Here is a 22,881-nt window from a genome sequence, read left to right on the forward strand (position 1 = left end):
CATTGTTGTTTTTGTTGTTGCTGCCATCGCCACTATTACATACATCATGTGCCTGTAATTATGCTTAATGTCCGGCCGGAACATTAAGGCGTGTCAGCGGTGTAACCATCATGCCCATGCCTCTACGCTGGTGCACACGGAGTCGGTTACGTGTGTTCTGTTGCGCTGCGGCATTTTGCATATATTTACATTCAGGCAGTGGAGCCAGATTTCGCAAATTAGCCGAAAGAAGTCACTACATGCAGCTGCTACTTGCACCGGCGGAAACTTTTGAGCACCGAAATTTTCATGCAACACAAACAAAAACAATCACTACATACTAGGTGTACATAATATTCTCCGAAACTTTTGCTTTTAACTACCACAAATCACCATTAAACAATTATGCGGCAGCGTCCTTGTACATTAAGGAGCATGAGCATCTGTGTGTGTGTGCACGTGTGTAGTATTTAATTTAAATTTTCCAGAATTTTCCACATAGTTTGCTGCAATTTGAGTGTGTAAATGTGCCACTACAAACCAATTCGAATATTTAGTTATTTATAACTGTTTAACAAAGCGTTCGTATTAAGTTCGAAACGTTGATTGCCTGCCACTTTGCACCCCGACAATCGCACACGCCATTAATTATGCGCATTTTGTATTTAATTTTTAGTAAAGTTAACATATTTTGGGACTTTCGAAATGCATGTAATTAAAATTTGTGTGCTCAAGTATTTAAATATGAGTAAACAGCCCCCAAAAGGCGGTAGGTAAACAAAATTTAATTGAGCGCACAGATTTGTTGCCAAATTAGAAAGATTTATGCAATATTATTTTCTATTTCAAGCTTATATGAAATAGTATATCTCTTTCCGAAATTTGTTTAAATATTTTGATGAAAGTACTGAAAACTATTTTCAACACCGAAATATGCTGAAATGATGTCCTTTTAAAGGATATACATATGAAGTGCTTCTAGCCATGCTCTCCGTAAAACTGTGTTTTTGGATTAAGTGCTAAGATACTCTGAAAATTGAACAGACAGATCGAAGGTCGTGGAGTTATGTGGTACCAAAGTAAGAGCAAATATAGTAACCGATATTATTTCCTATTAACTATTGGGTATATCAGTGGGATAACCGATAATTTATGGCAAATTATACCGGTTATTATATCTGTAGTAGATTGCTAAGGTAGTTTTCTAGGTATCATTTTATTTGTGGCTAATTATAGCGGGTATTTTTTATTTGTCATTTTATGATTTTTGTGTAAATTTTTTTAAATTTGAGACTAAACATACACCCACCTCTCGTCCATTAATGGTCCAGGTTAGATTTGCTGCAGGCTTGGAATGTCGCGACGTGCAATTGCCACGAACTATGTCACCAACACGATAACGTGATTTTATGCCGGAAATAGCTGGATCCTTTCCCGGTACTTCTGAAACAAGAGAAATTGCATTAATTTTGGAATTTATGAGATGGTTCTGTAATAAATTCATATAACATGTTACAAGGAAATTATTGAATGGAAAGCTAACTATTCGAGTAAGGAAGAGCTTAGTTCGGGTATCACCACTCAAACTAAAGGAGTGCCACAACTCAAACTTACGTATTCGTCGATATTTGTGATATAAAGTCAGTCGGAGGTTCGGAAATCTTTCTATTAGATATATGGGGGCTAAGAGATTTATTGATCTGATTTAATCCACTTTTTAAAAGGAAATAATTCTTTCCTAATTTGAAACATATAACTCACACATTGACCGATATTTTTGATAAAAAGTTGGCAATAAAAACTGTGGTCCACTTATTCGGTATTTGGGGGCTTGAATAGTTTTGGGCCGATTAAAATAATTTTCGGCCATTACTGATGAAAATACTAAATAAGTGACGGATATCGTGCTTGAAAATCGTGTGGCAAGTGTTAGAGAGATGGCAAGAGAGCTCGAAATCTCTCGCGAGGCCGTTCGAATAATTTTGGTGCATTTATTGGGTATGAAACGCATTCTTGTGCGACTCGCCGTGATAAAGCTGTATTTTTCATGTCTCTTTGGACAAGCTTGAATGTGTGAATTCCGATCCCACATTCAAGGAGAGCATTATCGCTGCCAATGAGACATTGGTTTATGAGTTTGGCATGCAAACAAGTCAACAATCATCGGAATGGAGAGAAAAAATGAGCAGAAACCAAAAAATCCATGCCAAAAAATCAAGGTGATGATCATTGTTTTTTTTTTTTGATTGTTTTTTTTTTGGATATTCGGCTGTCCTGAGGCGTTTGTATAAGAACACCCGTCGGAAGCGGCCAGAATTGTGGAAGAACAATTCATAGATTTTACTCTGTGATAATGGACCATCGCATCGAGCCATAATAGTGGCTGAAATTTAAAGCCAAAAAAGCAATGAATACGGTCGATCAACCATCGTATTCATCAGATTTGGCTTCTTGTTTCCCAAGCTGAAATTGCCGCTCCGTGGAACCTAATTGAAGATTGAAGAGTCGAAGAGATAAAACAAAATTCGCTGAAGCAGCTGAAAGCCATCCCAAAAAGTGCTTTTTAAAAGTGTTCCGAGGACCGAAAAGATCGTTGGCATAAGTGTATAACATATGGTGGGGATTAAAAAAATAAATATTCATGAATAATTAAATATTTAGTGTTTTATTTACAATTTCTGAGACCCTTTTGTTACATTGTACATATACATATATGTATATAACCATACATCTAACTTGATTACTTTTAGGTGATAACCACAACCAAGGTGGAACTATTGTACTCTCTGTTCAAGCATGTTGCGAAAGTATAAAAATACAACTTTGGACAAAATATTTATAGAATTACCTTCAATCAAAATCTTCTGGTCAAAATTTAGAACTACATGTATTTCTACATATTTTTACTGCAGTATACTTTTACTCCACCTAACCATTTTTCGAAAACTTTACCTAACACCAGTTGACCTAATACTTTGAAAACAGTTTTCCGGGCCAGTGCGCCTAAATGTATGTAAAATTATTTAATTGTTTGTGTGTGTTTAGGAGATAAAAGTTTAGTTTTGTAGACATCTCTATGTCATCGGGTAATTAAGCTCAATTGTGCCGACGAAGTCATTACCGTTGCCGAAATCAGGTCAAAGGTGAAACTTTCAACGCCTAAAAATATGTATGCAGAGTATTATTTAAAACTTTCTGCGCTGTAATATGGCAGCGAGAAAAAAGTAAGCAGCGTTTGCTGAGTGTTGAATCGGTAATGCGCGACAAAGGCGAATATGAGATGGGGCATGACGAAAACTGAAGCTGGCGTTGGAGAGCGGTAAAGAGCTGGCTGGTGAGCGGCAAAGTGCATTAAATTAATAAAAGTTTGAATAACAAAAAGTTGTTCTGCAAAATGTGCAACGAAATCATTAATAAAATTTGCACTTAAAAGGCGACGAGGCGACAATTTACAACAAACAAAGTTAAAAATGGGGCGAATAGCCAGAAGTTGACAATAAACCAGCGACTGCCGCACTGCAGGTGCTCGGCTGCGTTTCTTGCGTATGTAAATAAAGTTGTGCAATAGCAAGTATATCTTTGCTCTCCGCCAGAGATGAGATGTCCTTCTTATAGTGTTTTAATAAACTTATCGACAATTCATGTTTTGTGCAAGTGAAGTATCTTCGTCTCGCCTTGATTTCACTCTTTCTCTGCGCTGTGATGACTGCCTGAATGGTTGAGTGTAACAACCTGCCTCTTTGCTTTCAACTGGTTATCTGCCCACTTAATGATTTGCTGCTTTTATTTTCGTTGGAGCCGCAAAAGTCCAGAACTTGCATTAAAAATCAATTAAAAGCTGTGAATAAAAGCGGCAGTCGTAAACTCTCGGCAGGTACTTATTTCGGTGGCGCCAGTGAAGCACATTTTGAAAGTTGAATAGTTGAAATGAGTAATGCGAATTTAATACTTTTCGAATTTTTTGTTACGTGCTCATCCATTTCCTGTGGAATTTGGAATATGAACTGGGTTTACGATAGCTGTTTGCTGGTTCTATGCAAATATGATGAGTCTAGTTTGTTTATGAATCATCTCTTTTTATAGCGGATGCGGCACTTTTAGCAGTTGGTTTTTTTTGAAACCATGACCTTTCTCACCCGTTTATTTTGGTAAAGTCTAACAAATATATTGATAATAGCTTAAATATGTATCTATCTAATTCGGGTATCACTCTCTCTCTCTCTCTCTCCCTCTTAAATTTTCCAGCTTATTATATTGTTTTTAATCCATATACAGTTCGCGAGCTTTTTCGTTTCATTGATTTTCTTCGCAATGTCAGTTTGGTTTATTACCATTCCCGCTGCATATTTTTATTGCTTTTGGCAGAGTTTCTGTGGTAAATTTCATTCCGAACAATTTCGTGAATTTCTGAATTAATGAGTTTTGTTTGCCATAAATTTACGTTTCGACGCTCATAGCGAAAATCACGGTTTGTAATATCAACGGAAGGAAAATTGCTTACAAAGTTTTCCTCGTCATCAAGTACCGTAACATGACGATGACAGCGCAAATAAACTCGTGAAAAATATTTAAATATAAATAAATGGATTAAAATAAACAGCAGATAATATAAAATCAGTAAAACCATTTCATGAGGAAGTCACGGATCTTGCAGAACATAAGTTAGCCTAATTAATATTATATAGTGTTAAGTTCATTTGTGAGTCTAGTTTTGAAGGAGCTACATAATTCTAGCACCTAGCTAAGCGAACTAAGGCCATCTTCCTGTGACCAGGGGACTGGTTAAAGTTGCGTTTATACCGAGGGACGTAAAGAGCTCTCACGATGATACTACGATTTCATGCCCGTTAGCCCATACTCATTTCTATTGAATATGTTGAAGAGACTGTAAATTAGGAGCAGAATACCGAGGGGTAAGAGTCCAGCATGACTATATCAAACACAAGTCCATCGAAACTGGCTTGCACAATTTTGTGTCATTATCGAGGGGCCTTCAATAATCTGAGGCCGTTGGCGGCGTTTACAGTCCTCGAAAGGTTTGAGATGGAATCGAAGCCAAGCGCCTCATATATAGTCTGCTTTGCGACAGAACCGCCGTAACAGAGTGGGATAGTGCAAAGACGAAACGATAGGATAATAGGGGCAATGTGCGGTACTCTTCCCACTGATTTCGATCCTGATCGTGAACTATAGTACTTAAAGTATTTGAGGAACGAGGCAGTCGGATGATATCCTACGCAGATAGCTGTTTTTATGGTAAAAGGAACATGTATAAATACCGTCTAAGAACTAACGGACGGTTAGCTGAATGCGATATCCAACAGGGCGAAGGCATCAACCCAAGTAAAACTGGTTTTATTTGTTAGAAGGTATAAGATCCTAAACGTGTATCTTCCCTCTTTCGGAGGTTCACGTCTTAAACCTGTTGATAAAGGGGAGTATCTGAGGTTTATCTTTGACATATAGCTTTCATGGGGGCCAAATATTGAGGAGAGTGTGAGGAAGGTATCGGTTGCATCAAATTGCTTTAGATGAGCTTTAGAGAAAAGGTGGAATCTCTCATCAATAGTGGTAATATTTTATGGTGGAGGTCGCTGGAAAAGGCTACGCTTGCTAAGAAGATTGAATGGAGCTCAATAGCAATAGCTCTTAATATCATTTTAAAAATAGCATCTGTGGGTCTTACGGGCAGGTGCATTGCTGCGAATTGTGCTCTAAGGCTCAAGGAAACTGATATATCGCGCGAAAAAATAAACACATAAATTACATCCTCCTTCAACTGCATTCCTTTTAACTTGCGTCGAAGAGATCACTAGCGGCGGTTTTTTTCTGTGCTCACATGCCAACATGGAGAATATGTATGTATGACGAGAAGTCGCTGGAGAAAAGATGTAATGAGCTTTATCATGGATGGGGCGAAGTTAGGAGGGAAGCTTGCAGCTAGAAATTAATTCGCTAAAGCGTTTGGGAAGGAACTATGTGTCAGTCCAAAATTCTACTATTCACATTATATAAAGAAGTTTAATTTAATATTCCATACTGTTAGGCGGTTTGAACGTTGCGTTGGCGCTCACTCAATTTTAGTTTAGCGAACCCACGATCTGCTCAGTAACAGTTGTTTCCATCTACAATTGCAATAAAAATTTAACTGCGATTTTTATGCATCTTTTTCAGGCAACTCTTATAAAGTTTCCATATCACTGTCTTTTTTCCGCCGTCAAAGTTTCTATTTTTCGCTTAACGTACCTTCACCTTTATCTGCGAGCTGTTTGTTTACTCGCCTTATGATTCGCAGTTTTTTCGTCAGTTTTTGTTTCACATGTTGTTTCGTGTTCATTTATTTACCGTTACTCGTTAAAGTGCACACATTGTCATGTGTATGCATGTATGCCGCACGTTGGCCAGACGAATGTGCAGACGTGGCGCCCCAAGTTTGCATCAATGCTTGTCTGACGCCATTGACCGCCGTGCAAACGTCAGCGCCCCCTCGCACCCTCTCAAAAGTCAATCTATGTTGTCGAGTGTCTAGAGTTTATTTTCATGCAATCTATTTTCGGCGCTCCCCGTTGCTTCCCAATAGTGTTCTGCAATTTTTTCTTAGACAATTTTTCACATTTTTGTACCATTTTCCACTTTTAGTCGATTTTTTGTTGGCTTTTACCGTCGCAAATGGTCAATTTGAAACGGATGTTGCCATGACAAAATGATGGAGCGACAGTTGACGTCGATCGTTCTTGAGTCCACAGTTATTTGTATGCGCACAGAGACAGTGTGTGTGTGTGTGAGTGCGGGCGTTGACGTTGGATTTGTTTATTTCTAATTTTTTCCTTGTGCGCTGCCTTCTGCCCCTTGCAGTATGCAATAAGTGTCGAGATGCTCAGCACGTTGCCGAAAAATACATTAGCAAAATATGCGCGTGCTGCGCTGGATGGGGTAAACGGAGTCTGCTGGACTTTCTGATTATTCATAAAGTGATTCATACTTGCACTCGAAGAAGAAAGATACCACTGTCTATGTATGTATTTATGTATGTGTCATAACGTGTCATAGGTACGTGACCACATATTTACTATGCCAATTTTAATTAAAGTTGAATACTATTATTAATTGTTGCAAAATAAATGAATGCTTTCATGTGTATATATATCAATTTATTCAAAATTTAAGAGTTCATTTGTTTTATTTTGCAGGAAGTGCCAAAAATGCGGTGAATTGAGGTGAGTTACTTTAATTTCTGCGTACTATTTGTATAAGTCATAAATTTTAATATTCAAAATAATGTAGATTGATTGATAGAATTGGTTATGTAGTAAAAATTATTCCTGAGATCATCGTTTTATGGTACATTAGGGTGGGTAAAAAAAAAATTTGGTTTTTCATATATTTGAATATCTAAAATATAGATTGATGGATATAATTAGGTATCTAAGTACAAATTATTCCTGAGATCACGGTTATAGTATATTAGGGTGGGTGCATTTTTTTAAATAATTTTTTTTTACAGTTTCTTAGGCACTTCTAAGAGACTCTCTAAGTATGAGCTCTTAATTGTAACGTGAAGGTGCTCCGCCTTACAGTTTTATATTATATATATGTATATTGAATATTTTTATTTTCAAGTAAAAATTGCAATCTAATTATTTGAAAAAATAGCTCTTTTTATAGATTTTGTAAGAGTTTGAGTGCTTTAAGAACATAATTTTAAGAGAACCAAGCAAAAATAATATTTTTTTTTGGAGCAGCCCTAATACATATATTCTGGTACCCCAAATTACGCTGCTGGAGACTGCATTAGTGTTTTTTTCATTATTACTTATTTTTCAGGAGCTATGTAAAGACATACAGATGCCTCGCATTATTAGTCTGATTGACCCTCTTCCTCCAAATGTGATAAAGTTTACCTCTTGTAGCGATGTTTATTTTGGAATTCTGTCTAAATCTCTCGAAAACCGAACATATATTATTTCATCACCTGACTACCTTAGTCATATTTTGCCACCTTTAATTAAGTCTTCTTATATCTTCTGAGTAATATTTCAACGGTCATTAACGCCGTTCGTTCCTTGCCTTGACATGCAATAAAATTATACCGCGCGCTTCGTGTTAATTACGCTCGTATATGTGCCGACACTTACCAACCACTTCCAGTTCACCGGCCGAGATCTCCGTGTGAAAAGATGGCGCATCTGCTGACACTTCACAACTATATTTGCCAGTGGTGGAGACAGTAACCGAGTCCAGTACCAATTGGCTCTCATTGGATGCTGAACGCTGCAATAAAAGAAAGCGAAGAAGCGAAATATCAATAAGTGAAATGAGAAGTGAAACAAGAGCGCAATGATTGGGCCATCCAATAATATTTAAGAACTGAAGAAAAAATGAGAATGTGAATTAATCTTATGAATGGAAGTGAAGTCAGTGAAAATTGCGTACACCAATTATAAAACTTCACGTAAAGAAAATGCAGCAAAAAACCCAAAGAAAAGATTAAAAAATAAGTAGAGAAAATGAAAAATTAATGGACGTCAATATTGCACAATAAAAACAAAGTAAAGCAAGTGTGTGCAAACAAACGGCGTAATTATGATTGCAGTGCGCAGTTCCAGGGGAATTAAATGTGAATAAGAGACATACATATTTATGCGCGAATTATAATTGAGTAATTGCGGTGGTTGAAGCTTTAAGCTGGAAAAATTTGCATTTGGGACAAGCAAAAATTCATTATTGACAACTTTTTTCCCAATTTTTTTTTGAATTTTTGCATTTGTGAACACAAGCAAAAATTCTTTATTGAAAACTTTTTTTCGCAAATTTTTTTGAATTTTGACTTAGTCTGAGAAAAGCTGGATAATGGAGGAGGATGTGGCTAAATGTTTCCACCTCATCTTCCTCCCTGTAATTTTGACAAGTTGTTCTCAAATATTTGAGCAACACTGTGTGAGGTCACATGGAACAGTGCCACTTAGGACACCTCTCATTACGGGCTCGTGAACCTTGCTAAAAGTAGTTACATTTATATTCTATGTTCCATTTTATGTGTCCAGAAGGACACAACTGATGTTTGGTGACCAACGCTTACTGCGCTTGCATGAGCTCCATAGATCCAGCGTCCGCGTCCAGCGTTTTTAGCGAGAAAGAAGAGAGACTAATGTCCTGAAATTGGCATTAACTTAAAGTATTTTGTGGCCTTTGGGTTGAATGCCACTCTTACCGGTTTCTAAGTCTGGGGAATGTGGCGTAATCTAACGTAGTTTGGTTAGATGGGGACCAACCAGCTGCTTGAACTTTAGCGTGCGCTGAAGTTGTGCAGGTATGATGCCATCAGGTCGGGTGAACTTTAAATATTAAAATGAATTTAACGCTCATGTGAGGTGGCGCTCGTCCAGAAGATCTAAGAAGGCTGTACCGCCCTCCTGAAGCCCTCCGAGGGGCACATCCTCAGTGGATCAGTTCCTTAGCAAGCTAGGGAGTAGTTATAGTGACTCCTCACTGCCCGAAGTCGAATCACCATCCTCATTTCTAAGATAACCCATAGAAGTAGGGTTTTTTGCAATAATGCGCCACAACATCGAGGTTTCGTGACACCCTTCTACACTTTCGCAGAAGGATCTCTTTGACATTATTTATTTGCGACTTATATATAGCCCTTTCTGTTTTATACTGCGCCCAGAAGCCGATATCGTGACAATATCTTGTCAGATAAAAAAGTTTTTCATAGAACTTGGTTTTGATCGTTCAGTTTGTTTGACAAATATGGTGGTCTGTTGTTGTAACGGGTACCTAATCCCCGTTAATATGGTAAGGATTATATAATCGAGGTTCACCAACGGTAGTCCTAGGAAACGTGCTGTTTCGACGAAGTCGGACCATAGGGAGAGGGGTGTCAGATATGTGGGGTTAGCAGGGAATGCAAAGAGGTGGCTATTGTCATGCGGGGACTCGTTGCACGCTGGTCATATGTTTGATATGTCAGGGCCAATTCTGGATAAGTAGGAGTTCAACTTGCTACAGTATCCAGAACGAAGCCTCAGAGGCTTGAGGGTTCCGATATAGAGTTTGTGTACGGTATGGAAAATAACTTTTTATGAGAAAACTCATTGCAACATTAAGGTGTCAGTAGGGTCATCTTTTTTCAAAATTTTATTTTTATTTTTGCATTTCCTGTTCACTTATACTCTTACAATTAATGTAGAAACCCAATTTATCATTGGAAGGTTTCGAAAAAGGCCCAAAAATAATAATACCGCTCGACGTTCGGAGCGCTCGGAGTGCACACCTCAAACTTTAAACGCGTTTTTCTCAAAACACACTTTTTTAAACTGGCGGACATGGATTCCGGTCGAACTACTCAACCGATTTGCTTAATTTTTTGTTTAATGTTCACAAAACGCCTGGCTATCGTTCCTACTAGATTCATATTTTTTTATAATTTATTGACAATGTTATGACAAAATTTATGTAAAAAAATATGGGGAAAAATTACAAAAAAAAACGTTAATTACTTTTTCATTTATCAACATTTTTTCATGATTCTAGTAGGGACGATAACCATTCACGTACTTTTTAAGAATAAATTGGGTTTTTGTGTTTCAAATGATCTGAATATGAGAAATCGTGAAAACACGCATCTCATTCACCCAGCCATTTCTCCGACAGCTGTCATCAAAAAATTCCGAAAAAAATGTTTATACACTTCACGATATACCTCATGATATGTGAAACAAGTTCTATTGTAGAATAAAAATTTCTATAAAAAAAATGTCAAAAAACATTCCGGATTACCCTACTGACCCCTTAAGGTGATGAAAGGTTCAATGAATTTCGAATACATTTTAATTTCCCACTATGAACCAAAGTCATAAGTAATATTTCGAAAAAACAGTTATGATGATGTGATTTGGCATGAAACGTCAAAACTTCATTTAAATCCTCATTAATAATGACGAATATGATAGTGATGGTTGTAGAAATAAATCTTAATTCAAAATTTTAGAAAAATAATGTCAGTCGTACTCTACTTAAATTATGTACAAGAAAAGTTCTGAAGTTTTATTTAGAAACGACATTTTTTAATATTTTTTTTGTTTGGAAAGCGTTCAAGTTTCTCTCTTAAACCAAAGTCCACATTCTGCTCATAAAGGCGTAGAGGTCCTAAGATCCGACCAGAAAAGAGAATAGAAAGTCCGCTATAAAGTCGCAGCTATTCGAGAATGTCAATATAAATGGCGCATGCGTCAGCGCCTAAAAGCATGCAAGTTTCTTTAGTGTTGTTAAGCGGAAATGGCAACCCATAAAACTTGCGAATGAAGGCGGCAAGCAGAGAAAGATAAATGCATGCACAACGCTACGAGAGTATAGCATTGCATGTGCCTTAAACCATTAACGGCTAGTTAAGGGGGGACTACTAGTGGCTGAAATGCAAGGTTGGCTGCAGGGGGTGGGCGCCTTTAAACGCTAGCTGCTTTGATATATGCGCTCAACTCTACTTTATATACGCCAATGCAAGCACGTTTGCTTCCCCGCCTACATAACTTACATATCCTGACTGGCATCCACTTACATATGTATATGCAGGGGCAGGTCTCAGTATGTAAGTCCTGGTGCTTTGGCAAATTTGCGAAGATTGCAAAAATGAGTTATGCTTGCGCATTTGGCCGCCCTTCATGTGCACCGTGTAATGTGTGTGTGTGTGTATGAGCCGTGCTACATGTGTGCTAACAATGCTATTAACATGTGCGCCAGTGCATGTGCATACAGGGTGTGACGTTATGTGCTCCACTACTGTGCACCTATTTGAGTACGAGTAGATTTGTGCGCTGTTTGCTGGTGAGCAAATTTGTTTGCTTGCGGTTTTGTGCACACAAACACATGCACATACACATGTGTTCATTCTTAGCTCACGAGCGTAGCCGACAAAGACTCTTAAAGAGCAGATAACATACGACTGCACTATAAATGCCAGCTGCAGACACTTTTTCCTACATAAATAGGTGTGCATGTAGATTTAGTGCTCGCTTGCAAATGGCTTTCAGCAATTACGGAGCCTCCTTGTGTCGCCTACTTTGTTCTATTCGCCATGGATTTGCATTTGTGTGGGTTTGTGGAATGCAATCAGTTAATAACGGCGATTAGAGATGACTTTGTGGTTTTATGTCTCCGCCTACGTATCCGCGTGGGTGTTGAAGTGCTGAGTCGTTGGTTTGATAAAACACGGTCATAAAAGGCATTAAGTTTGGCTTTGAGCCACAAGGGATTTGCCAACAAATAAGTGTTTACTTGCACATATGAATGACACTGCTTACTTTGTGCTTATGAAGTTAGTGAGAGGGAGAGTGGAGTGTATGTGGTAGCTAATTTGCTCAGCATAGTTAGTATAAGGTCAAGGCCAAAAATTGCGATGCTTAATCGCGCGCTGTTTTTGTTTTGCTAGGTAAAATCTCTTTCTTATTTTTGCAAAGATTTTTGTTTCTACATTCAGCTATTTAATGATATTTCAATCAGAAGCGATTACATTCAGCTTTTGTCAATAAGAAAGAACCATATATTGGGTAGTCGAAAAAGTATTTTCGTATTTTGTCAATAGATGCTACCAATCACATTGTGTGTTGGAAAAGTGAGATTTTAAGCTTCATTCAATAAAAAAAAAAAAAAAATTTAAGGAGGAAAGAGGACGTTGAAAAAAGTTACATATGAACAAAAATGAGTGAAAATAATGAAGAAATTCGCTACATTTTGAAACTTGTGTATAAAAAAGGAAAAAATGCTGCGTAAGCCACCAATGAAATTTGTGAAATTTACGGAGAAGATTCTGTATCAGTTCAGCACAACAATGGTTCGCTCGTTTCCGTTCTGAAAATTTCGAAATTTCGATTTATACTGATGAAAGTCTTACACCGATGGAATAATGTCTCTAGCGGAAAAATGACGAAAAGTGGTCGACCAAAATGACTCATATTTGTTTATTTATTTATACGTATTAGTATAAATATAAAAAAATAAGTTGAAGTTTGATTAGAAATACGAAAAGACTTTTTCGACTGCCAAATATACTTTTCCTGAACATATTTAGTAAGTCCTTAGTTTTTGTCTTGTCATATTTTGTACATATCTGTTTCGCTATTCTGCATTTGGTTGTATAATTTCAGCTGTTCTGAGCTATTGCTTCAAACTGGTTATTTAACGTCCTCTTAATCGTACCTAGCGAGTTAGAGATGCTCCTGGATTGGCCGACTAGTTTGCTTTTTCGTTACAGAAAATGGTTCTATTGCGAGGAACTTAAATTATGAACAAGTGGAGTTGACCTGCCTGAGCGCGTAAAGCCTTACATATTTTTTTAACCACACTGGCGTTTGTCATTGGCGATGATAGCGCTAGCAATAGTTATTCGGTGAAATCCACGGGCTGCTCTTTGCCTTGTACTTCTGACTTTGATAGACGGAAGGATATAGAGATATCAAGATCCTCTGATGTTGGCATAACCCCGTCCCATCTGATCCCTCGGTATAGATTGTTATAGCATTCCCCTCTCCTACTAAAACTATTATTTTGTAGTACTATCTAGGGAGGGAAAATGAAATTGAAGTATTTTGGTTTTATAAGTGAATAGCATCAGTTCCGTCTAATTATGGTTAACCCCTAGTCCTTTGTTTGCGGCTCATAGATGTAAGTTCGCAATGCTATATCCATAATTTTACTGATTGTGAATGGAAATTTTTTTTCCAGTGAGCGCTCTTTGGAGATCTGAGAAAATGAAATAGTCACTGGAGCTAGATTCTTACAGTACGGTAGAGGCGAAGCCCAATTCATGGATTTTTGCCATCGCTTTCACTGACTTGTAACAAGGTGCACTGCCTTTGTGATACAGCACTTATTTTTGTTCATATGTGGCCTTTTTCGGCGATTTCTTTTTTCAAGCAGTCCAATAACGCTATATAATAGTCGCTGTTAATGGTTCTTTCTTTTTCAAGGTAGTCAATACAAATTATTCCTGCGCATCCCAAAATACAGACACCATAAACTTGCAAGCCGACCGTTGCATTTTTCCATGCTTTGGAGTGGTTTATCGTGTGCAGTCCATTCAGATCCATGGAGCCCTTTTTCAACCACTGTCTCACATCAACGCTAAAAGTCGGCTTTATTACGCTTGAACATCTCTAAAAACATCTCCGAATCATCAACTCGTCGTTGTTTTGGTCCAAAGTGAGCTCGCTCTGCACCCACTTTGCATAGAGCTTTCTCTTATTTATTCTTATTCCTTAAAGTGCCTGCGATCTCGAACAACTTCACTTTATTCTCATTTTTTATTTTGAACACTTTCTTGATGCTTTCGTCGCTTTTCCCCACGACTAAACTTAGCATACAAATTCTTGATGTCCGAGGACTTCTCAATTGGCCCACTAAATGGTCTGTGTAGGCTACTGCTTAAGGTGAGGCATATCGGCCTAAATTTTTAACATTTTTTTGTGTTATTCTGTCTGATTTTGGTTCTTGGGGTATACGATAATCGGACACTTGCCTTATAGATCATTTCGAATCTTGGAACCATTGGTTTCTTTAGCTTCTGTAGCGGTAAAGAAATCTGGACCACCCATCTAGGCTCCCCGCTTTATGTAAGTATATAGTAAGAAGCTGTTAATGGCATATGTGATTTTTCTTTGCTTAGTATGGGACCAGATTGGTTTGTTGTACTTGTGGCTTATATTGGTTGAATACCTTATACCAGAGATTGCTGACCTCCCGGGAGATAAGAACTCAAGCGACCCATCAGGAGGTCCATGGATTGCTCTGTGTATTTGCGGCTTATTCTATTTGTACATGTAGTATCATAGATTGCCAAACCTCCCGGTAAATACATGTTCATAGGAACCTTAAGCGACTCCTCAGCATAGGTGGTCCATGCTCCTACCTCCGTCCTTAAATATTCAACAATAGTGTGTTTGAACAGTATTTGGCTCAACCTGGTACATTCTTTGCAGTTTTTTAGAGATGTGTAGAAGGCTGAGTCTGACTTAGCGTTCTTGACTACTTTTTCATATTGCTTCATGATATTTTTAAAGGGTTGTCAAATTTCGGTCATATAACTTTCATTGAAGGCTTTCCGCGGTAGCGTTCTTATGTCCTTTAGGTCACAGTCACACAAAGGAGGGAGATTTCTCTTCCTCAAAACACTTAAAAGTGTGTATTCATTGAAAGAGGCGCTTAAAATTGTCTCGATTTTATCGACCTCTGTATCTAATTCGTGAGTGCTGTTTCGGTATTTGAGAGGAGTAGTGGATTTCTCTAACATTACACCCTAAAAGACAATTTTTTATATATTTTTTTCATTCTGTAATATCATAGTTAGTTTGTACTGATTAGTCCGCTATTTTTGTCATTTTAATAAATGGTAGTGGTTTGACTTATACCTCTTGATTGCAACAAAAAAAAAAATCATACATGTTAGGAAATTTTTACTATCATTTTCAGTTATAGCTACCCAAAACGTAAACTAGTGTACTTAACTTCTTTTTTAAGGTTAGTGAATCTTGAATTGTTCTAAAGAGTTCCCATGACACTGGCTACCATTTGAATGTTGAGAAAAGTTTTGAATTGAAATCAATTAATATTTTTGAATATTTCATGGGCAATTGAATGAAAATAAAGTTTTAAATATACAATATTCAATTAAAGTGAAAATAGATCCCTTTTCCTACAAGTCACATCCAAGTTAGATGTCCCCAGTGCCAAAAATGACTCTATTATTTGTTGAATCTGCCACTTTGAATCTCCGTATAAATGAAATGACCACCACATTCGAACATTGTTGGTTTTGTTTTTGTCGAACACTGTTGTTTTTGGTTTTTGTCGAACATTGTTGTTTTTGTTTTTTGTCAAGTTTAATTAAGCGCATTTCCGTTATGATTATTAAGCATATTTGCAAGTTTTCGTTTTAATTTTGTTAATATTTACATTTGAAAACTTTATAACTGACTAACCGAACCGAGCTAAGTTCAAAATGTGTTGCCACCAGAAAGTTGTTGTACCCACACGACAACAAAATAAGTGCTTGTTTACTTAACACTTGCCCCCAACAAATGTGTGGTGTGCATATCGTTTGTCGCTCGAGCGTGTAGTAGCTGGTCCTCAGACGCTGCCCGGTTGTCCATATTTCGCTCCAAATTGGGTTAACGAAATTTCTACACATTTTCAAAAATGTTGCAGTGTTGGTAAGAGGTAATTTTCACATTTTATCTGCCACTTGCTCAACAACAGTTTTTAGTCAAGCTTTCTCTTTGGACTTCCGCACGATTTCCATTCAACAGCATGCTCGGAAACTACTCACACACACACACGCTCACATTACAACACATGTATGGACGCGCCATAAACTATTCAAGTAGTGGTGTCTTTTGTTTCCGGGAGGCAACTGAATCTTTGTTGCACCCTCGGCCAGCCCTTTCTAACTGCGAGCGCTGAAACTTCAAGCCAGCATAATTTCGTTGAAGTTTTTTCACCAACCAACTAAACCGGAGCGTTGGTTGCGAACCACCAGGCAGGACTTATAGGGGCCGGGCCCTTCAGTGTTATTGCTGTTGTTACATTTGAAGTTTCGCATTTGCGCTCTTAAATGCAAAGCAAATTAGTACTTTCAACACTTTCGTATGCCAGCGTTCATGCTGTGGTGAGGCGAAGGCAGTTGAGCGGTGTGGTGTTGGCTTGAATTTAGCTAAGCAAATATACTCAGGCAAACATAGAGCTCAGCGCTAAAGTTGACCAGCAAATGAGCATGCAAACAGTTATGAAGATTTGGCCAAAACTTTCATTTCTAAGCTCGAAAAGATGAAGTTTAAATGAACACTTCCAACAGTCGGCAGTCGGTGTATCATGTTGGGAAGTGGCGTGAGACGGTATGTGGTGAACAAGCGACTAAAGCAAATAAAACGCACGTATATGTGCACTGGCTCAATAAAAAGCTTTATTTAATTTTCTCAAGCTATTTTAGTAGCGTGATATTTGTTTATGCGTGCTGTTTAAGTGCAGCGGTGTTTGTTGTTTTTGGATAACCCACAAAAGTGGTTAATGAAACTTATTATTTCCTATTAACTTGTGCCGCTAATAAGCGAGCAACCCTGTTTGTGGCTAATTTAAGAAAGGCGCTGTATAAATAGGTCATACGAGTAGACTATGACCGTCACAAACACATCTATTGACTTAGCCATGGGAACCCAATATATTATATAGTATACTATATATAAAGTATCTAATCACCGATAATCCTACGCCTTCGTCTATTTATTATATTATTGAAAATATTTGTTTTCATTTGTATATTATACTGAACTCAATTGATTTAATATGTGAACATGTGTGGATAATTGTATGTGCCGGTTGAATGGTATAAAAAATGAGTGATGGGTAGTACACCCTCTCCTAAATATTGGGTAGTCGAAAAGATCTTTTCGTATTTCTAATCATACTTCAGCTTATTTTTTTATATTTATAATGAAAGGCCACTTTGTGCCATTTTTCTTCTAGAGACATTATTTCATCAGTGTATAAATTTCAGGCGAAAAACTGCGACAAGTAATTTCCACAGACTTCTCTTGAAGCCAACTTTACTCTATTAAGGGAGTTCTGCATTGACCGAAACAAATAGTAGTTCGATGGGTCAGGGCTATATGGTGGATGCATAAAACTTCCCAGCCAAGCTCTCCCAGTTTTTGTCGAGTCATCAAAGATGTGTGTGGTCTAGCGTTGTCCTGATGGAAGACGAAGCCATTTCTGTTGATCAGTTCTGGCAGTTTTTTTTCGATTGCTTCAGTCTATTCAGCTGTTGACAGTAAACTGTGGAGCAGCCCACAGAGGATGACTCCTTTCCAATCCCACCAAACACTCAGCATAACCTTTCGAGGCGTCAATCCTGACTTGGCGACCATTTGTTGAGCTTCACCACTCTTGGACCATGATCTTTTTCGCACATTATTGTCGTATTTGATCCACTTTTCGTCTCCTGTTACCATTCGCTTCAGAAATGGGTCGCTTTCATTTGTTTTCAGCAAAAATGTTAATTCGGTTCATTAAATTTTTTACAAACAATTCATGTGCTACCCAAACATCGAGCTTCTTTTTGTGTTTTAAATAGATTTAAGATTTTATTACTTATTGTTAGGCTTTAAGAAAAAGCAGATACAATAAATAAAAATATATTAAAAAAAAGTTCCTCAGCGATGTCGTGCTTATGTGACGGTCCTGGCCAATCTTTTCCATAATTTCATCGACTTTTTCAACGATAGCTCGACCAGAGCGAGGCGCATCTTTCACATCGAAATTTCCAGAACGGAAGCGAGCGAATCATTGTTGGCTATACGAACTGATACAACATTGTCGCCGTAAACTTCACGAATTTCATTAGTGGCCTCCCTTTCATTCTTCCCTTTTTATACAAAAATTTCAAAATATAGAGAATTTCTATATTATTTTCACTGGCCCCAATAATGCCAAATTTCGGGAGGTCACATGATGATCTTGCGATATCAATTTTCCAACGGCATCAATAGTTTCCGAAACTACAACTAACTTTGGATGACCTTGCTAATCCTTGACTGCTTATAAAAAACGGTCCGTTCCTGGTAATTTTTCAAATCAGTCTCCATTGTTGTTGCTGTAATATAAACTTTTTAATGTCATTTTGAATTTTGGTTTATACCATTTATAGTAGTATATTTTTAGTATGATTCTAATGGAACATCATGTAATGTTTGATCATATGATCTTAATAGATAATCATGTGATATTTGGTCATATGATCTTAATGGAACATCATATAATGTTTGACCTTATGGTATGCCGTGAATAATGTCAGCATCATATTTTTCTTTGTAGTATGACATTAAATCAAAGATATTTTTAGAAGAATATATGTAGATTTTAGTTTATTTAAATGTAGCATTAAGTTTATTTGAACAAGAAAATGTATTTTAATTAAAAGTGAACGAAAAATTCAAAAGTAACAAGGCTTCTTTTTAATGCTCGATCAGTCGCGCTCGCCGTTTCGTCTCCTACTCGTCGTCCTCCATTCAGTGAGATGATGCAACAGCTCGCTCAGGATAGAGTTGCCATCCCACATATATAATCCTTTTTCAAAAGTAAAAGCTGTCGCTCTGAAATCACACATTTTACTTATCTACTCTATCATATTTAATTGTTGTTATGCCAATAATGCGTGGAATTATTAATTTCAACTCAACTGTAACTTCGACACTTTCCCCACTAAGCACTAGTCTGTCACTGGTCATTCCTTGTCAATTCAAAATGTTTAAAGGTCATGCCATATCAAGGGTGGTTTTCTCAAGCTCTTGAGAAAATATTTATACTGCGGTAAATTACACAGTTGTTACCAAGCAGACCTGCTTATGTGTAAGTACATGGTAGAGCGTCATGAATACCAATGATTTTGTTGTCGAGCTTTATTCCGTGTTTATATTTGCTTACTTTTATTTGGCTGTCATTGTTGGGTACATATTTATACCTGCTAATTACATAATAAACAAATCGAGCTCCACAAATTTATACATATTCACACCGGCTGGGTAAACATATGCCAGCTTATGCCGCGCATGTACTGTGGCGCTCATATACAACAACCCAACAGCGACCCTGGTAACAGTGTCCACTGTGATTTAACAATATTTTTCCTCGTGCCATGTTGTGTGGTCATTCACTTGTCAAAGTGGCCAATGCATTAACCTTTATTATGTGTCTATATTAACTCAACTTTTATGCATATACCGTTATTTTAGTAATATTGCAGGAGCATGGCTATCGATTACTTAATTACAATCAGCTAGGATTTCAATACAAAAAAACAGAAACCTTAATTAAAAGCTTTGCGCATTTACCGATTTGTGGAATTTTTTCGATACGCTGTGATACGGGGAATTAATACTTTTGAAATGGTTCTCTACTGATAGCAAGTAATCATAATTTAAACGAAATTGTATGGCTCTTGGTACAAAAAATCTCTGTTCGTAATGTGAGGCCAATATCACAGCTTGAGCAAGAAAGCACATTCGCCTTTTCAAGGAGCGTTCACATTCGTAACTCGTGACCATAAGGCTGTCATGTGACTAGCTGCTTAAAAGTACACACCTGCACATGTCCAACATGCAACATGCAACAACCATGGAATACACATGCAAGATATGCGGAAAAATGTAAGCCGTGTTTTAAAAAAACAGTTACATAGTTGAAGAGTCTATGCGCAAGTGAATAAAAAGGACGAAAACGAGATGCCAACTGGAGAAATTGTACCAGCAAACGAGGAAAAAAATATAATTGGCACCTGCTTCGTGGATTTGGCATAGCAGCGGCAAGCACATATATGCTGCCGTCATAGAAGGTGGCAAAATGTGAGAATTTCACACACAGCAAGTGAAGGCAAATAAAACGAAAAACAATTGGGCGCTCGAAGAGACGAAATAAAAACAAACTGCCTCCAACGAAGCCTTTGACACTTTCAAAATTAACAAGCAGTATAGCAACCCTGTGTGTGTATGTGTGTGATGTGTTTTGGTGCTGCTGCTGAATCATGGTGCCAGAAAATTAAAAACAACCTGTCTACTTACTTACATGTGTGTGCTCATATTTACGTTGCAACATGTTGCACAGGTGTAATAAACACAATGGCGCAGGGAGTGAGCACGTGAAAGTGAAGTTTTTGTGAAAAGAGTTTCGAAACTAAGTCGACAGTCGACAGCTGACAGCAAAAATTGAAAACAAAGCCTTTGAGATTCATAGCGTGTGTATGTGTGTGTGGCAAGTAAAGTGAGCTGGCTTTAAACATGTGCTAACTAAAGGAAAATTAGCTTTATGAAAAATCCGTGAATGGTAAAATTTTCACTTAATTAAAAACTTCGAATTATGTTATGAATAACGATATTGGTCTAGGTTAATGAGCAGTGACTGCTGTAAGTATTTACATATATGCAATATTCAGTGATTATGTCAACAGAGCAATTTAGGGTTTTGGGTTATATTTTAAGCTTATTATATCCTGAACTATGCATGAGGTTCGTTATATCCAGAAGCACTCTTTGGAAATCCTATAGCGTGAATACATAAATGCTCAGCGTGACTTAGCTGAGTCAATTTGGCAAAGTTCGGCTGTCTGCCTGTATATACACGAAATACTTACTAAGATTTAGAGCTATCGAGCTGAAATTTTGCACCCGTCCTTTTCTCACCAAGAAGGTGCTCATTTGTCAGAACCGCCCATATCGGAGTACTATATCATATAGCTGTTATACAAACTGAACGATCGGATTCAAAATTCTTCACAGAATTTGGTATGGGTTATTACCCAAGCCAGTGGCGTAATCTCCGAAGAAATTGTTTCAATCAGACAACTATATCATATAGCTGCCATACAAACTATCCGAACAAACACCAGTCCTTGGATAGAAAACTTTTTCTATTTATTTCCATATTCCAGCTTTGGTGCACTCAAAGTAAAATTTTATTCATGTGACTTAAATTTTAAGCTTAGTTTAATCTTAGACAAGTCTGAATACAAGTTGCGCCTTAAAGCATGAACAACTTCAAGCGCGTAGTAGCACCAATAATTTCCTGGCTTACGCATATGTTCGCAGCCAGAAATTGCAAGCAGGGATGTGTGTCAGCGTACATAAAACGATAAAGCAAATAAAAGCGAACAATCGCCAACATTAACAACACCAGCAGTAAAGTATGCTCAAGTTGAAAGTGCAACTGGCTTTGTTTTCGGCAACAAAGGGGCACGCACCCGTCGAGTTTTGCTCTTTTAACTTATTTTAAACTTTTTAATATCGTTTGATATCCGCCTTCTACTTTTCTTCAAGAATTGTCACACATATACGCGCACAAACTTGTGCTTAACTTTGATACGCTCGCTTTAGTTGCGTATTTGGTGGTACATGGCGTATGAGTGACATGTTATTGCTCTGTGCATATACTTAGCTTATGATATGCACGAGTACATATGTGTATGCAACACTAACGTGCATATTCGTGCTGTTAATACTTGCTTTTATCTTTAATTTTAGTTTTGCGTATGTGATGTCCGCCGAGTGTGTTGTTGTTTTAAAGATTAAAGTTTTTGTTTGGTTGGTGGAAAATGTTGCCGTTTGGTGCTATTTTGAGAGGCAATTTCAGTTGAAGTGTTATTTCCGCTAGATTAGCTTACTATTATAAGCTTATTGATACTATAGCCCAAAATCTCTTACTCGATTTACTGTGCTCTTATGACGCTACTTTTCGACTTACGAGACTTGAGAGAGAAGTAGTTCAAATCAAATAAATATGTTTTTTGCCATTTTATCAGACTAATGCTTTCGCTGGCGTTTAAAATTTGTAAATAAAGTTCAACTTAAATTCATTTGCATGCACAACTAAATTAATTTAATTGTCTTTCACCACTGGAAGAATTCAAAAATCTATTCGAACTTTTTCCAAAGTATCAGCAATTGCAAATATTGCTGCTTTAAAATCAAAGGCGTGTAAACAAGCAATTATCGCCAGCGCAGCACTCCAACAATCAAAAGCAATTAATTTTGAAATTCCATGGCTGAATTTTGAGCCTCACTGCTGCGCACCGAAAGCAATTGGCAGTGGAAAAAAGTGTAACGGTAATAAAAAGTAATGAATATTCAAGTCAAAGCGCAAAGTTTTAATTCAACAAGCAGCCAATCTAACTTCATTCGCTCTACATTTGAGCGTCTTCCAGCAGCAACACTTTGAAAACACGCAGCGCGCTCTGCGGTGACGCCGCCAAATAGAGTGACAGTAATGAAACCACACTCCGTGCGCCAAGTTGTTGTCAGCATTGAATATAAACATAAAAGTTTCACGCACACATAAACTTGTATAATTTCGAAATTTGAATTTTGC

At 37.4% G+C, this 22,881-nt stretch overlaps 1 protein-coding gene across 3 annotated transcripts in view; it reads right to left on the reverse strand.

Moving 5' to 3' along the window:
* Positions 1-22,881, reverse strand: part of LOC126752276 (uncharacterized) — a 141,172-nt gene that overhangs the window by 17,814 nt on the left and 100,477 nt on the right. For 2 of the 3 annotated variants that reach the window (XM_050462973.1, XM_050462974.1), the window contains exons 5-6: positions 8,115-8,250; positions 1,289-1,422 (exon numbers count right to left, since the gene is read on the reverse strand). In XM_050462973.1, the coding sequence (XP_050318930.1) occupies positions 1,289-1,422; positions 8,115-8,250 (270 nt within the window). The remainder of the gene's footprint in view (positions 1-1,288; positions 1,423-8,114; positions 8,251-22,881) is intronic. The other variant, XM_050462975.1, reaches the window with a different exon arrangement.

The sequence above is a fragment of the Bactrocera neohumeralis genome, chromosome 3 (genome assembly GCF_024586455.1).
Source record: "Bactrocera neohumeralis isolate Rockhampton chromosome 3, APGP_CSIRO_Bneo_wtdbg2-racon-allhic-juicebox.fasta_v2, whole genome shotgun sequence".
Lineage (NCBI taxonomy): Eukaryota > Metazoa > Arthropoda > Insecta > Diptera > Tephritidae > Bactrocera > Bactrocera neohumeralis.